General features: G+C 36.3%; 1 protein-coding gene across 1 annotated transcript in view; it reads right to left on the bottom strand.

Moving 5' to 3' along the window:
• The window catches only part of WDR70 (WD repeat domain 70), a 123,143-nt gene that overhangs the window by 17,978 nt on the left and 88,458 nt on the right, over nucleotides 1–16,707 (bottom strand). The window contains exons 12-13 of the mRNA XM_059492991.1: nucleotides 10,798–10,882; nucleotides 9,619–9,757 (exon numbers count right to left, since the gene is read on the bottom strand). Of these exons, the coding sequence (XP_059348974.1) occupies nucleotides 9,619–9,757; nucleotides 10,798–10,882 (224 nt within the window). The remainder of the gene's footprint in view (nucleotides 1–9,618; nucleotides 9,758–10,797; nucleotides 10,883–16,707) is intronic.

Raw genomic sequence — 16,707 nt, forward strand, 5'->3', positions numbered from 1 at the left:
GCAGGTAAGAGGGAAGGCAAACGTGCTTCCATATCAGCTATGCACTCTTGGAATAAACATTTTCCATTTTTCTTTCTATTCACTTCAGGTACACATTTTCACTCTTCCCTGGCTGTTCTTGACTTTTGACTGGCTTAAACATTTACTCCAAAACACCAGATATGACTAATGAGTTAAGAGCAGCTATCAGACGTTTAGGCAAAGTCCACTGAATTATTGTCTCCTCCTATGGCTGTTAGTGCAACTATTTAAATGAAAACACTAACAACAAATCTGCTTTGCAGACTACATCTATCTGCTTCCATCCCTACACTAAACTACCCTGAGAAACTGGAAATCTCTACTAAATGATTCTGACGTAGAGCTAATATTCATACTTTCCCTGTGCTGAATGTGCAGTCAACATTCCACCTATAAACAGAAAATCAAAAGTGATCTACCAAATAGCCACTAGGAAAAAATACTCCTAATTTAAGATAAATACTGAAAATGGAAAGGAAGCATGCTAATCCTAGGTTTTCACACATCTCTAACCTATGAAACAAGAATTCATGAGCATTTGATGTTTCTTTAAAAGCCTTACACTTTAGATGAAGTTCAGTAACTCCATGGTGAAGCTGCTGATGTTTTGACAGTTGTTGGGAAATCAGGTGCAAGTAAGAGAGCGTAGGCTTCACTCTCAGCTAGCACAAGCCTTTCACAGACTGGCAGGCTTTTCTCCTGTGAATTGCCTACAGTCAAAAATTCTTAAATCAACAGAAATGAATGCAAAAGCAATCCATTATCTCCTACTTTGCTATTGGCAAGGTCAGAAAACGAGAGATTAAATGTTCCAGCACGTTGGTAGAAGACAATAAACACCCACGGAGGGAAGTGAAGAGTTTAGGTGGGACTTGTTTCATCAAACTTAACATATCTACACGTTTAATCTTTGGAGATCTATTCTTTGAATGTCTACAAATGTCTCCCTTTAAAGTTAACAGAGAGAAATAAGCATTTTACAGTGGACTTCTGCTAACCTATTTGAGAGGTCTATTTTAGGATGGGATAAAATCACAGTCTGAATATGTTTATTTTTCTCTGTTGATTAGAAAAGGAGCCTAGGGTGACTGGATCAGCTGTAGACATCTATATTTGGTCAGGTGAATCCCTACAGCCTACAGTGGCCAAAATAGCTATAAAAGAAAAACAGAAAACTAATGAGGATCCGTATTAGAGCCTGTTGTGCTACTTAGATGAAACTCCACTGTTGAAGATAAAGAATTCTGGTACCCATATTGAATAGTACTAGTGCAGAAAGGATACAGTAGACACAAACTTCTAAAACTGCCCAACAAATCTTGAAAACCTTAGCTTCAAAGATCAGGTGTAGCTCTGGAGATACTTAAAAACTGAATAGGGGTTAAACAGAAAAAATCGTATATTTGCCTTTGTTGCTTACCCCTTCCCTAACCTACAATCTAATAAATAATTCCTCAGAATCCATTCTGAAGCTACACAATAAAAAAGTGACAGCAGGAGCTGCTGACCTAAGAAAATATTTTTGGTCAGGAGCAGAAAAACCTAAACAAACCTTCTCTCTTTCCCATGTGAAAGCTTTGCTTCAGTGGCTGTGACGGTATGTGATGGGCTCTGTTTGAACAGCACTGCTTGGATTCGCTGCACTTGGCTGTCCAGGCAGTCAGATGAGGGACATATCAGCAGCAAACATGTAAAATGACATTCTGACCATGGTCGAGGATTCCGTAAGGACAGGTGACCCCAGCCATTCCTAAGTGGGGCTTTTCTGACTGAACTGAGTCCTTATCTTAAATGCAATCACTACAAATTCCAGTCTTTCTGAAAAAAGCCTTGTCTGTCAAAATCAGCGCAAGCATGCATGCAACTAGTTTATTTAGCACATCTATTCTGTCCTTTCTCCTATAAAACTGCCCTACATACTTACAGTGAAGAACCACTTGCAGTATCTGTTGTGTTTGAAGCACAGGAGCTCAAATACTACTTAGGAAGCTTATAATAAATTACCTTCCAAATTAACATAATCTATTACCTAAGCTTATATTATATTTGTATTTGAGAGGGGTAAGCAATTTCAAACTTGGGCTGGATAGAGGGATGAAATCTCAGTGTAGCCTTCCACCTTTATCTCCCACAGTTCTAGGACTTGTATATTATGTCCTTCTGACTTTAGCAATATGTCTCCCCATAAGAGAAGAGAAATGTACAAACTAATTTCAGGAAAACGCCTCCATTTATTTAATACAGTTTCGATATCTTTGAATAAAATATCAAATGTTTAGATGCCAACTCCTGAAGACAGCTTCCCACTACCACAAGATTGTTCCCCATTCCTGTTTGGTTACTACTGCTTTTAAACAACTTCTGTAATTAGGAAAGATATTAAAGCAGGGGCTCTCAAGCTTTTCCATTTTACAATAAGGTGTGGAACCATTTAGAAACTTCAAATATTTAGACTGCTGTGCAGTGGATATGAATCTAGTCTTTGTACAAACTTTCACAGACATGTTTTATGTGGCTCACAGTTTTCACAAACCAAAAAAAACCTCTGCCATGTTTTATTTTATACATCCCAGCAAGAATGCATACACTACTTAAGAAAAGAGAGGAAAATTAATCAAAATATGTGAAAAGTCTCATGATGAGGAAAGATCCATATGCATTCTAACTTAGAGGCAGTGGAAAAGATCTGTCTCAAAGATCTTAATGCTTTAAAAGAAAACACTTCTCTCACGCATACTCCATGAAGTTCAGAAGCAGGCCCTACAGACTTTTAAGCGAGTGTTTCAACACATTTTCATCCACATTGACAAATAATATTTTTCCAGCTCTAAGCAATGGGAATTTAGGTGAAAAATTTTTTGAAAAATCAGAAACTTGAAATTCCAATCCATAGATAATAGCAAATTTATCTGCAGAAATACCATCATTTCTATACAATTATCAAAGATCATTGACAATGATGCCAATTCCTACTGCACACTCTGTAATCTCTTTCCACTGGTGTCTTAGAGCAGAGTGGTGATACAACAGCTATCTACCTGGCTTGCCATGCTGCTCCACCTGGAAACACCTGGTCAGCCTCCTGGAAGCACCAGAAGAGAGGATAAAACGGTGTAACTCTTATAAAACTGCTGAGTTTTAAACAATAATAAAGAAGTTAAGTAACAGATTTAGAAGTATGCCATTTTCAAATGTCTGCCAAGCTGAATAACAAATGGTTCCATCTTGTTTCTTCTTTTGAGCAAAAATACGGTTAACACATGTTCATACTATGTATGCTCTGATTTAAAAAAAGGCTGCTCACATAATAGAAATGTACTAATATTATATTTTTAAATCTACTGTAAACTCCGATCACAAAAATCTTCACATTCAAGATTCCCCTGGAGCTCTTCCAAGGAAAAGAGCCAACTACAATAAATAAGGTGGGAAGCTAGGGAGTATCTACAATGTAGTGACCTGCTATCATTAGATTCAAAATACTCTTGAGAATACAGTAGTGGAGGAAAGAATACTAATGCTTTTCCCTTGTGAAACATGACTCAGAAAATGTGTGGAAATATTCAATAGAAAATGGACCAGAAATGGATAAAACTTACAATTCTCTATGTAGAAACCAGAAATACCCTAAAAATATTTTCAGATGCCATTATTTTGAAGAAGGATTTCAATACAGAAAACATGGATAACAGTGTTCTACCACTCAACTTTCAAGGTACAGGTATAAAATATATTTTTACAAGAGTACGGAGCCACTGGACAATATTTTCCTTTTTTGATTAATAAAAAAGGTAACTTAATCAAGGTGGCAACCTGTTTTCTTGTAACTGCAATGTCAGGCATTTTCAAACACTTGGTCTGTTAAAATTACAGCCACACTTTCATATATCATAAAATTAAGGAAGACAACCTTCATGTCCACTCCCACTCCCTGTTACGGGGACAAAACCCTCACAGTTTATTACTTTGCATACCTCAAACCTCTAGTGACATCTCCCCTAAAACAAAGTACATGCTGCTCCAGGATACACAAAAGGAAGGACCACATTGTCCTTACATATATGGAAGCAGAAAATAAAAATTGACAGGTAACCACACTATAAAAGAAAACACATTCTTGTGATTCACCTCTTATACTGGAGATTGGTTTTGTTCACTTAAAAAAACATATAAATTTACTGGGCCTTAAATATTGCATTAACTTACATATTGTGGAAAATACGGATTTTCCATAATCATAAAACAAATGGCTTTAAAAACAAAAACAAAACAGAAGTTGCATAATGATTTCTTGCAGAAGTTAAAAGAATTTATTTTTCTTAAATAAAGAAAAGCTTTAAATCTCAGTGAAATGAGCCACAGTGGAAAAGCCCTTTACTAGATTACTGCACCTTATAAATAGTAAATGATATTGTTTTAAGGTCAAGCAAATCCTAAAGCAAACATGCATAAAGGATGCTAGAAGATACATATTCCTTATTCTTTCTTTCCTTTTCATTCTTTCATCTAAAAAGAAGCTTTATTTATAGCTTGTCTCAGAAAACCTTCCTGAAACATCCCTTAGAGGTATTTTCAGAAGTATTTAATAATTTAACTTCTGCTTATATTTGAGAAACTAAGAAAATATTGCAGAGTCCTCCTAACAGAAATAGGTTTCCCAAAACAACCATAAATCTATAGTTTTGGACTGCTGCTTATCTACAATATTCTGTGGGATATTTAAATTTACATTAAAAATCAGCAGTTCCTACAACTATACAACCATTTTTTTTTCTTTCTTCTTTTTTTTTTTTTTTCTTTTTTTTCTTTTCTTTCTTTCTTTCTTTCTCAGTGCCCATTCTTGCTTGGCAGTAATGGGGTGTAATACTTGTCCCTTCCATATGGGGAAAATGAGTACTCTGCTGCTGCCAAGATCAATCTTGTCTGTAATAAGGATAACTACCGGGTGATCTGTTGGAAGTAGCCAAATGAATGACAGACATGTGAGAGTGATTCAAGTGCCTATCCACAGCTATTTAAAATTAAACTGACACTGGGGGAAATGTTGTGTACCCATTTCTTTTTCCCGTACACTAGGTATTTTTAACTGGTTCCCATGAAGATCTCATGCTTGCATAACCAAAGCAAGAATTAGGAATAGAACCTCCCTGGCCCTCATCTGGCAATGAAATCTCCCTTCCCTTCCAGACTGCATATCCCAAAGGTGAGACCTCATTCCACAGCAGCTACAGGTCTCCCTGCCTCTCACACTACCTGACAAAAAGAAAGGGAAACAGCCTCTGAATTTCTGGACTTAAGCTCTGTACCCCCATATTCTGGCAGTATTGTTTCCTGCCATCAGTTTGTCTCCTTAACCATGTAAACTGAGTAAAGAAAGGTTCTTTACTCAGTGTGCACTTAATATTTCAGATTAAATAAGCCTCTAATGCTCAAATTGATAAAGTTTAATAAACTTATTGTATTATGAACATTGACAGGGAACAGAAGAATCTTCATAAATAATACTGTCAAGATAAAAGAGAAAGAGACAGAAAAACTATGAAAACATTCATAACAGAATATTTTCAAATTCCATTAAAAAGACAGAATTCTGTACAGTTTAGCAAACATGACTACTGTTACAGTACAAAGCCCTCAAAATCTCCTATTTTACTTGTACACACTGAGCCAGAGCAAGGCTGGGGCACTGTACACACAGCATCAGCTTTCTTATGAGAGTGGGAGGCAGGAGTTCCAACCTCAATGTAATTTTGATGTAACCTGCAGTAAGTAAAGGACCCTGCCATAACCTGCAGAATGGGTGATTTCTCTCCTTGATAAACTCAGGGAAAGAAAGAAAGAATTCACTGAGTGCTATTAACTGCAAAATTCCACTATCTGCATCAAGACATCGCGAAACAGCAGTCATTGAAAGTAGAAAGGATGGTCAGAGAAGAACCAACAATTTTGTCTTTGTCCTGGTCACACCTCCTCCAGCTACTGGCCAGAGACAGAGCCTGTGGTCTCCAGCTCTTCTGACATTAGTTCTCTTCAAAAAGCATTGCTATTTATCTAAGGAGCTTGAATTCTACAGAAGTCCCAATGCCTACATGGTGGGATGGCATTCAGAAGTGTTTGATGTTTGATGTTCTATTCAAACAGCTGTTTAAGCATAGATTGTGGCTGAGAAACAAAAAAACCCAAAAACACTAATACCAGCGGAAAAAAACAAATTAATATTCTGTACCCAGCCACAACAGCAGAAACTAATCAGACTGCTAGCCCATTAGTGAAACCACGAAGTTTCACTCCATCAGCTCTGAAACAGTAATGGATTTTCCCATGAAAACTTGAAAGAAAAGGTGAAAAAAGGTTTGTGTGGTATGATGGAAAGGAATGCCAAACACAGCTTTGGTCAAACATTCCCATTAAATATTTTCTCATTACCCACCAAGTTCACTCACAGGCCAATTTCACTGGCTATTTACCAAGGAGGGTTAAGATAATGTTTACTGCCCTTTAGTGCTCTTCAATTTTCTTGGCTTGCTAGCATTTCCCTTTAAAAAATCCTTGTGAAATTAAAAAAGTAACACATGAATAGTTTATACTATACTGAGAAAATCTCAGTAGATTTTCTGTTATTCTGATTTTATACATTCTACCACTAAACTGCTACACTATTACCTTCAAAAAGTTACTAAAGATGCCTTTTTTCTTTGGCAATATGGACTAAATCTCACTGAAATGATTTCATTAGAAATGAGAGCACATCAGGCTCTTTGCAGAGACAGACACTGGTGCACTTGTGCTTTTATTACACATATAGCATAGCATAACTTCAACTCTGTAATACCTAAAAAAACCCAAACCAGAAAGAGTAAAATTATGTATTTCAGTACTAGGTAATATGGAAAATGTAAAGAAGTGTAACACTGAGTTGCAGAAAACAAACTAAAGTCTTGGATAACATTATGTGTTTATCTTTAATTACACTAATGCTAAATGCTATTTTTGAGAGTATAAGGGAAAAAATGGAAACTAGGAAAGCAGCCGGTAAAAAGAAAGTAATTATTGCACTGCTGAAAAAAATGCTTTGATAAACTACACACAAGATATTAATCTCCCAGTTTACAGACCAATGATCTTTCCAACAAACAGCATTTACTGCTTACAGAACATAAAAGCCAGCTTCTTGAACATTCATTTGCTTTTAGCATGCCTTTATGCGTTTATATTTCATCAAACACAGTAATTTGAGAAGAACAAGTAAAGAACACTAATGAAAAAGCCAAAAGATACAAACAGTAGAAAGACCTTGAAAAAATATACTGCTTTTATTTTGTACAACTGCTTATAGGAATTTTTCTTCTTTTAGATTCAGATTGATATGCTAAACTGTGTTTTCCTTAGATGTGTAGAGTTAAAGTTATAAGCTAGACAGACTTGTACAGGTATTGGTACACTGACTCACTGAAAATTATGTCATAAGATCAGTATTTGTCTAAATTCTTCACCTTTTAGTTCCATTATTTTCATTTCCACTGTGCAAAGCAGAAGAATGACAGTCTTAAATTTTATAACTACAAATGAAGAAAGCCAGCAGCACTAAAACTCTATAGACCAAAGTGATTTACTACAGTCTTAAAAAGTACTATATAAATATCAGCACCTATACAAATTTATAGTATAAAATTATGAACCTGCTTAGACTTGTACACATACTTCAAATTTTACTATATTAGTGGCCCCAATGAAATTGTTTATTGACAGTTTCTTACTGTTGGGTCTCCATTTTACGTCTCTTTTGCATTTTCAAACATAGAACAGAAATTTAGTTCTTGATTCTAAGAGAAACTGAGAGCAAAGGAATCTTTTGAGGACTCCCCTGTAGCACAAAATATCTTGGCAGGTAAACAGACCCTTAATTTTCCAGACTTAGAAGAAAAATGAAAACAAAAATTTCTTTGAATGCATAAAAAGACTGGCAAGCAGTATTTCTCAATATTTAAATGGTTTTGGAGATACAGGATCCACCATTGACAAGCTTTTCCCTCTTGCAGCCTTAGAGCTTAAGTGAAGTTTCTGCACACTGTTACTGACATGACCATTACTAAAAGGAGAAGCCATCATGACCACCTCCAAACACTCAGGTCTAAGGAGTTCAAATTCATTATGAATGGAATTATGAAACTCTTTTGGTTTTGGTGCCCACAGGCAGGAGAGCTCCTAAAAAAAATCTACTTCTTGCACTTTATCTTATGTAGCTGTTTTCCTCTTCTCTGTCATGAAGTTTCAGAGGAGATACTGAGGCATTCATGTTTTCTCTCAGAAAAAAGTTATAAATACTTGGTTATAAGACTTCTATCAGAAAATAAAAATCGCCTAGAAATTCTCATGAGTTTAGCTTGGTTTGTGGTTTGTCAAGTTCCACAGGAGAAAAACATAAAAGCCAATTTCTGCTTTATTTGGTGAAATTATTTAGTAGTAAGTTAAACTTCCAAAGTCATATAAAACCCCATTCTATTTAGATTATATGTTTAAGATGAAAACAGATGTTCTTCTGCACCAGGAAAAAACACGTGTTCTCTGCTTTGGTAAGAATTCAGCATTTTTAATTTCTGAGACAGCTGCCACCAAAACTATAGATATAAGAAATCCATCTGTAAGCAGATCCCATTTTGCCTTGGGATGGACTAATGGAGAAAGCAGGATTCAAAAAGACAAGATAATACAAAGCTGGTGGTGTGAAAACAACATCCAGCAGAAGGAGGTTTGGTCTGCTCTGCTAGGAAAACCTGCTGTTTGCTTAAAAAATATGCAGAAGGAGAAAATGGTATTTTGAAACAAAGTGACAAAATCAATAACCTGAAATACTCCAACAACTAAAGGGACATAAGCATACATTGACATACTTATTAGTGGCAATTCTGTTGTAATTTCACCCACTCCAATGGGTGAAATAACACACCTTATGGGTGTTTGTTATCATCCATAAGTTTACTTGTACATCACAAGAGTAAAAGGACTTTTTCACCTATGGTATTGAGCTTTTCCCTTCTGCACAAGGGAATAGGTAGCCAGTTGAAGCCATGAACAGACTCTTCTGTATAACAGGTTCACAGCTGTAGGTTTTTGTAGTAACTGGTGAAAATGGTGTTTTTGATGGGTTTCTTAATAATGCCTTCTTTTTGTAGAAAATTGTTGCATTTAGACAAGCTAGAGACATATTCTAAAGTAACCACTAATCTGGTCTCATGAACAAAAACTAGTTTTGTCACAATAAGCCATTTCATCATGATAACTAGTGAAGTAAACAAATAAACATCTACGTATTTTAGGATTTGTGTCTCACTTCAGAGATCTAGAAGGGTTCACAGAAATCCTTGAGAAATGCAATGCTAACACCAGAGCAGGGAAGCTCTACTGCCTAAACACCTTGTCCTAGGATTTCTTTTTTATTTTTGAAACAATTATTCAGATTACTCTAGCCCTATCTCTTAATCATGGAATAGGAAAATCAGAATAGTGTTAGTAGGTAATGACCTGTATAAGGAAAAAGTAGCATATGACTATGATTTCATTCATGTTTTGAAGCGATGATTAAACTAAAATACATACCGCATCTGTAACTTCTATCTCATACAGTTTCTGGAAGGTCTCACGATAAAAGAAAAACAGCTTCCCACTGCCACCACCCTTCTTGACAGAAGTGCCTGTGACAAGGATCTTATCATCTGGACTGAAACAACAATCTGTCCTGTTGAAGAAAACAAAGAATCTTACAGGGCAGATAAATAATTAACATATCAAGAACTTAGATATAAATTGCACTCCTTAAAACAATTTTTTCTACTTTTTAGTCCTTTCCAGACAAAGCTTGAAAAGTATTTTGTGAGCTGTCACTTATTGCTGTAGTTAGCAATTAAGAGTTATCTGTTACAATTGTTACTACAGTTGTGCACAAGATGTGCAAAACTGGTAGATTCAATAAAAATCCTCCTCCCAGCAAAATTCTCCTCCACTCAAAAGTCTTGCAAGCTTTTCAGTACAAGAAACAAACAACAAAAAAAAGTACTTTAAAATCTGGCTGTCATCTTAAGTTAAAAAATGTGCTCATCATGAAATCTGGTTTTGCTGATGATACATTCTTCAGCGATGCAAGGTGGTGTGTTTATACATTGGCCAAAAATATTTTTCTGTTTATTTTTCCTCTGTATTACAAACTGCAGTTAAGATTGAGCTGTCCATGACTTGTCTTTCTAAGATCCTATTTCAAAATTACAAACTGTCCTTAGGGGATTTGGCTGCATTACAGCAATAGAAATGCAGATCAGACCAATAAAAATATTGAAAACAATACTTAGCACTATACAGCAAAACAAAATCAGCACTCCTGACACTGTAACCTGAATTCCTATCATGTACCTTCGTGTTATGTCTAGTTTTTCATTCAGCTCTTTTTTTATTAATTACAGACTAAATAAGAATAAGATTTACATCTATATCTCATTACACACATAAGGGCCTCCTCCTGAAATGTTACTAATCTAATTAGACTTAAGACATATGAGACTGAAATATCACAAAAGTAAGATCTTTTAAAGCAACGTGAATCCCTAAAATAGATGAGAATTGTCACTTCACAGTTCTCCTTGTACAGTCCTCTCTACACAACTGTGGACCTAGTGACAACTGAGGATAGGAACTCCAGCAGAACTCTTCCATTCAGCAAAAATACTGCTATTTCTGCTAATTAATAAATTAGAATACTTTATTAGAATAAATTAGAATACTTACATTGGAAAAAAGCTGGGCAGTCCATCTGCTGAATTAAGAGGTTTTTTAAATTGTCTAATATCCCATAGCTTTAAAGTATCATCTCCTATGAAACAGAAGAGACAAAGGTTAGCAATAAAGAATTCAAGTCAAGAACTTACACACATCAGAAAATTTCACTCTCTAATTCAGAGAGAAGGAGAACAAAATTACATAATAGAAGCATCCAAAATGGGAACAATTTGTAAGTTTTTCCTTGGTAAGTGACTATGACAGTGCAAGGTTGAGAAGCTCAATATGCAGCACTCCAGTATACCAGAAACTTCTCCTCAATGGCTCAATTCTATTGTGGTAGTCCCTCCTATCACAGTGGAATCAGATTCCTCAATCACTAATTTATTCTTTGTTTGTGAGCATTGATGTTTTGCTTCTAGGACCAAATTTCAAGATATCTAAAGAAATTAAAAATGTTGCCATGAATGGTCTACATCAAAAACTAAACAAGTTTTATATGTGTGGTTTTTACCTGTCCTGAAAATGCAATCAAGAAGAACACGAAAAGCACATGAAAGTCTTCCCCCTTCTTTAGCAGGCAACAAACTGCTATCTCAGTTTGTTGTATGGAGAAGAGGCCCTCAAATCAGTCAGAAATCCTTAGGGAAGGGGGTGAAGGGAAGCAAGTGAAACCACACATACTCTAATGAAACATTTTTACCACACTACCTTTAGCTATAAAAGCCAAAATCAAGGTTACAAAAAGAGATTTGTAGCAATTTTCATCTGTGTTTGATAAACATGATGTGACTGTAGGCCAGTAAAAGTCAGGTTGTTTATCCCTTTTTGAAAAGTTATGACATATTAACAAAATGAGAACAGGGGAAAAAAAAAAGAGATTAATTAGCTATTCTCAGAGACATCTACATCTCCTCTCTGACTGTCCTTCTGGAACACATATTTCCAGCATGAGATGAGCTACAGAATTTGAGCTTTGAAGTACCTCACTCAAGCACCTAGACACGTCCTAGCATTTGACAGCAGTGCCTCAGCACTTTCAAGGGTAAAAAGAAGGACATTTAAGCAACAATTCCCTTTGAAAATATCCACACAAAAAGTTACAAAATCCTTCTGACCTAGGAGGCAAGATCTGCTTCCTTCCAAAGTACAAATCTTGCCGAGAAGTAATTTGGTTATCTACAAATATTTTGTGGATTCATAGCCTTTGAGCTCAAGAGCTCAAAGGAGGCCTTGGAAATAAAATGTTTTTAAAAGAAGTAACAAAAGAAATCAAGGCCAGCAGTGCCCTTTACAGGGAAAGCAGTAATGTGTGGCCTCGTACATCATGCATGTTTATATTAAAATCTAGGATAACTGCTTACTACAAAATATTTTTAAGAAGTGGACAACTTAAATAAATGATGTCTAGAGTAGAGTATATTTCTGTTCATTGGGAAGCTAAAAAACGACAAGAAAGAAAAATGTTGAGTCCCTGTTTTGGGAATATGTGTTTTCTTATTGTTTCCCAGTAGACTCCATCCCAAGTACTTCAAAGCATTTAGTCTCGTAAAATGAGCTGTCCCTTTTCCCTCCCACCCCCACCCCCCAAAAAAAATAAAAACCCAAACAAAACAAACCCTTATCATCGAGATGTTACATCTAAAGCACCAGCACTTTATAAATGTATGCAAAGGACAGCATTTGGCCACTTTGCAAATCTCCTGGATAGGGACAGATCTACGGCTAGCAGCCAAGGCTGTTCTGTTCCTAGTGAAATGAGCCTTGACATGATCTTCAAGCTGTAGTGCTGCCAGGTTTTAGCAGGAGAAATGCAGTCAGATGTAGCTATAGCTCCTTTGCTAGCAGGAAAATGTAATAGGATAGTTAAAAAAATTTATTTAGAAGACTCTAGTAGGACTCAAATTTAGGGTTGATTTCAAGTCAACATTGTCTTAAATTGAAATAGTTTAGAAATAGAAAAGTAAGTATTTGGAGAGGGGAAAATGCTAGTAGAATGACTTGACTTGCTAATGCTGTGAAACTTTACCATCATTAACAATTTGCTCCAATTCAGTTTTCCTAATTAAAACTCCCAGTGTGCAAATGCAAATTGGTTCCTAAATCTAATTTGCATTTCAAGTTGAAATCACTGTCACCAAGATCACAGAATATTGCCGTTCCTCAGCACCAAGGATTTTTCCCAGTAGGATCCTTCTATCAATGCTTAGGAGGCAGATTTAACAGAACTGCAGCAGTTGTGATCTGTTTTTAATTACTTTATACATGAACAAAAATAGTTATGCTTAAACAAAAGCATATAAACAGAAGGTGTGCAATTCAGTATGAATATTCAAAATAGTCTACTCAGATAATTCAGTATTTTTTCTTGATGGCAGACTTCTCCAAAGCCTGGCAGGCTTATTTAAAGCTTTTATTGCATTTTTAGTAGCATTTCAAACACTATTTTTCACCATTTTAATAAGGATACCAATAAACAGGCTCAAGACTGACACAATCAGATCAAGACACTGTAACGCCAAAGGTATTGAGCATGGATTTATCAAGAGGTAAATTAGGTCCTAGAAAAACTGTCTTTGGTGAGCAAAGATAGGAATTTTCCAAATGCTCTTTAGTCAAAATAAGGCTGAAGCACTAATACTATAAAGATTTTATCTGATTTTTTTCTTTTCAGAAGATACTGACCAGGAAGACAAGCACATGAATGCACATAGGCCCAAAAGAAGCAAAAGTGCTGCCAGGAATTCACAAAGCCTATAGTCAGCAGCACTCTGTTTAAAAAGAGGGAGTCCTCTGCTGAAAGCAAAGCTCGATGACAGAAATTGTTCACAGAGATCAATGAGGCAAAGAAACATAGGAAATGGGAATTCTAAAAAGTTACAGCTTTGGGAACACATAGCATAACAAGCTTACCAGAATATGTTTATCAACTCTGAGCCTTTCTGTGAAGGCTTATACTACATCTGTGAGAGACACAGAACAAGGTACAACCTTCTGCATTCTGTACTGGTTCTACAGGAGAAGCTGCATCAACTACAGAGCAACCTTTGGAGGCATCAAAGATTAGCACCAAAGCCAAAGATCCTGTGAAGGAAGTCACAAATCGAGGAATCTATACCTACATTTGGAACACTTCTCAGCATCACCTGCATCCATACCAGCCTGATCAAATAAGTGCATCATCCTCTCTAATCATATGGAATGTACAGACAAACATATAGCAAGAAGGATACCAGAAGACTTTCATAATGCATTTCAGCTCCAAGTGTTGCACTTACCTGAATATGCCTATTAAAACTAGTAAATGTATTTCTGCCACGGTTAGAATAAACACCAATGTTCAGCTTCTAAGCTTCTAAAAACCCATCTGGTTTTTGAAATGCCAATGTTTGGATTTATTGTGAAGAGCAATATGTTCTTACACTACACAAAATAGTCTCTATACATGCTGCTGCATAACCCTTGAGTATACATATTTCTATGTTTTAAACCAATTTCGAAATGAAGAAAGAAATACAAGTAAAATTTAAAAAGAAAAAAAGACCAACAAAAAATATCAAGAGTCAAAAAAAGATTTTAAAAATTTTTACAGTAAGACCTCAAGTCCAATCCTAATTCTTATCTCTCCCCTGCTAAACAAAGAAAATGTTCCACAAATACTACCCTTCGTTGCTTCAAGCATGCAGAAATATCACTTTCTTAAGTTTCTGTCAAGTTACTACCTAATATCCAACAAGAATAGCACTGGAAACTTTCATAAGCAGCCCCTTAGGTTTTTATTTTCCCTTGTGCCTGCAGCTGAGCCATGCCACATCTTCTCATATCCAACACAGATCTACATCAGATGCAGGAAAGTCCATCAGGCTTTCAATGAAAGTTCCCATGCCCCAAACAACTATCCCCTCTTTGATCCTCAGCACTTGGCAGGTGTGTTAATCTACAAATGCTGGATCCACATCTGCTTTTGTTGGTACAGATCCAAAGCAATACTCATATTAAAGCACTAACCAAACAAGTCAAAATAAGGTATGAATCCTCCTTACTTTCTAGCATAGTGCACACAGAGCTCTTTTTTTTCTTAATACACTAGACAAAGGTAGCACTTTTATCCACATTGAGTGGCCAAAGTTCTGTGCAGTCTTACATTCTGCAAACAATCAATCAACATTTTATACAGCTTAGTGCAGTGTGTGGAAGATAAAACCTGAGTAAATGAAAGTCTGTTTAACACGAGACAAAAACTGGAGACAGATGAGGAAGAGCAGGCAAGTAAAAAACAGGCAATAAAAACAGGAAAAGGTCATTTATGTGGTCTACATTCATAAATGTGAAACAGAAGAGAATTTGCATAAATGGAGGTTTCAAGACAGCAGTAGTGAATACCCCTCACTAAGTAATAGCTTTGTTTGCTGTTTTATTTAAAAGCACGCCAAGGTTTATCCCTAAATTTCCTGAAATATGTTTGTGTGAATTTTTTGGGGGCAATCACCACTGGCAGACAGACACAGAGTTTTACTTAGTGCAGAATGGAAAGACACACAGTTCACATATTTTCTAAGCAGGAGAAGGTCCACACATGATAAAAGTCTGGTTCAGTAAGGACAAAAAAGCTTGAGAGCTTTTACCTCACCACTTACAACCCATTCATGATGGGCAGAGTGGCAGCACAACTCTGAACAGTAGTTCAACTCAGGACCCTGAACAGCAGTTACAAAACAACACAAGTGCCATTAGTGTCCATATGCCTAGGGCCTTCCAGGATAAGACTACAAAGTCCTTACTCTGAAAGATGTGTTCTGGGAAACAACATTTGGAATCTTTGAAATGTGGCAAGACATACAAAGAATCAGTGAGGCTGCACCCAGTATCAGCTGCATTTCACTGTACAGACACACACCGGGTCAGACACTCTACCCCCTTCGGGGACAGGGGCACCGGGAGGATGCAAAGAAAATGCAAGCTACTTGGCTAGGAAACACATCCACTGCTTCAGAGCTTTTTTCATCTATGAACACCTACATTCTGGTATTTTGTGTATGTAATCTCATTCTGTCTATGCACCAAAGTGACCAGATGTTCTAAACATATGTTAGGCACAGTGTTAGCCTGCCTTAATGTATACTGCCTCTCCCCAGGCCTGTTTATTTGGCCTTGGGGCAATGCTAATGCATACACAGAGCTTCTGGTTACAGCTGTTTTCCATCCAGACAGCTTGGCTTGTATGCTTGCACCTGCCTGCAAAGTACTGGGCAGACAAATTTCTGCAGGAAAAGCTGTCTTCAACAGACACCATCCTCTTCCAGTAATGAAGTTAATGAGTCCTCAAACACATCTCTGCCTTCTCAAGTCTTCTTCTACTATCTAAGACTCATTTATAAAAGTTTTATGTGAAGTCTACACAATCCTGTTCTCCCAGTCCTGTGAACATTCCAAATTCTTTTGCCATTGAAGTATATTTTGAAAAGTCAATTCCAGTCATCAACTTTTCATGTTTTTAAAATAGATTAGATACAAATTTCAATTAGGACCGCAAAAGATGTTGCTTAAGAAAGGTGTATGAGGAATTAATACGTACAGAGAAGAGATAGTGTTATTGAGAGGCGCTTATCTTCCACAGAAGAACTAAGCAACAAAACTGGACTTTTTTATTTTTAATTAAGCTAATGATTTCCTTTCAGTGTATTATTACTGCTAGATGAGAACACAGATCAGGAACTGTGTAATACAACCAGCAAAGTTGTCTTAAAATATTTCTTAACTGCAGTAAAATTCTCTTTCAGGAACACAGTATTGCATGGTGTATCAAATAAAAGTAGTAAACTGTGAAATACTTCATATTTGAATCACTAGTATCTGATTTCACTACCTTACCTCCACCACAAACATCTACATCAAACAATTAACGTGATCTATGTGGTT

Source organism: Ammospiza nelsoni, chromosome Z (assembly GCF_027579445.1).
Source record: "Ammospiza nelsoni isolate bAmmNel1 chromosome Z, bAmmNel1.pri, whole genome shotgun sequence".
In the NCBI taxonomy this organism is placed as follows: domain Eukaryota; kingdom Metazoa; phylum Chordata; class Aves; order Passeriformes; family Passerellidae; genus Ammospiza; species Ammospiza nelsoni.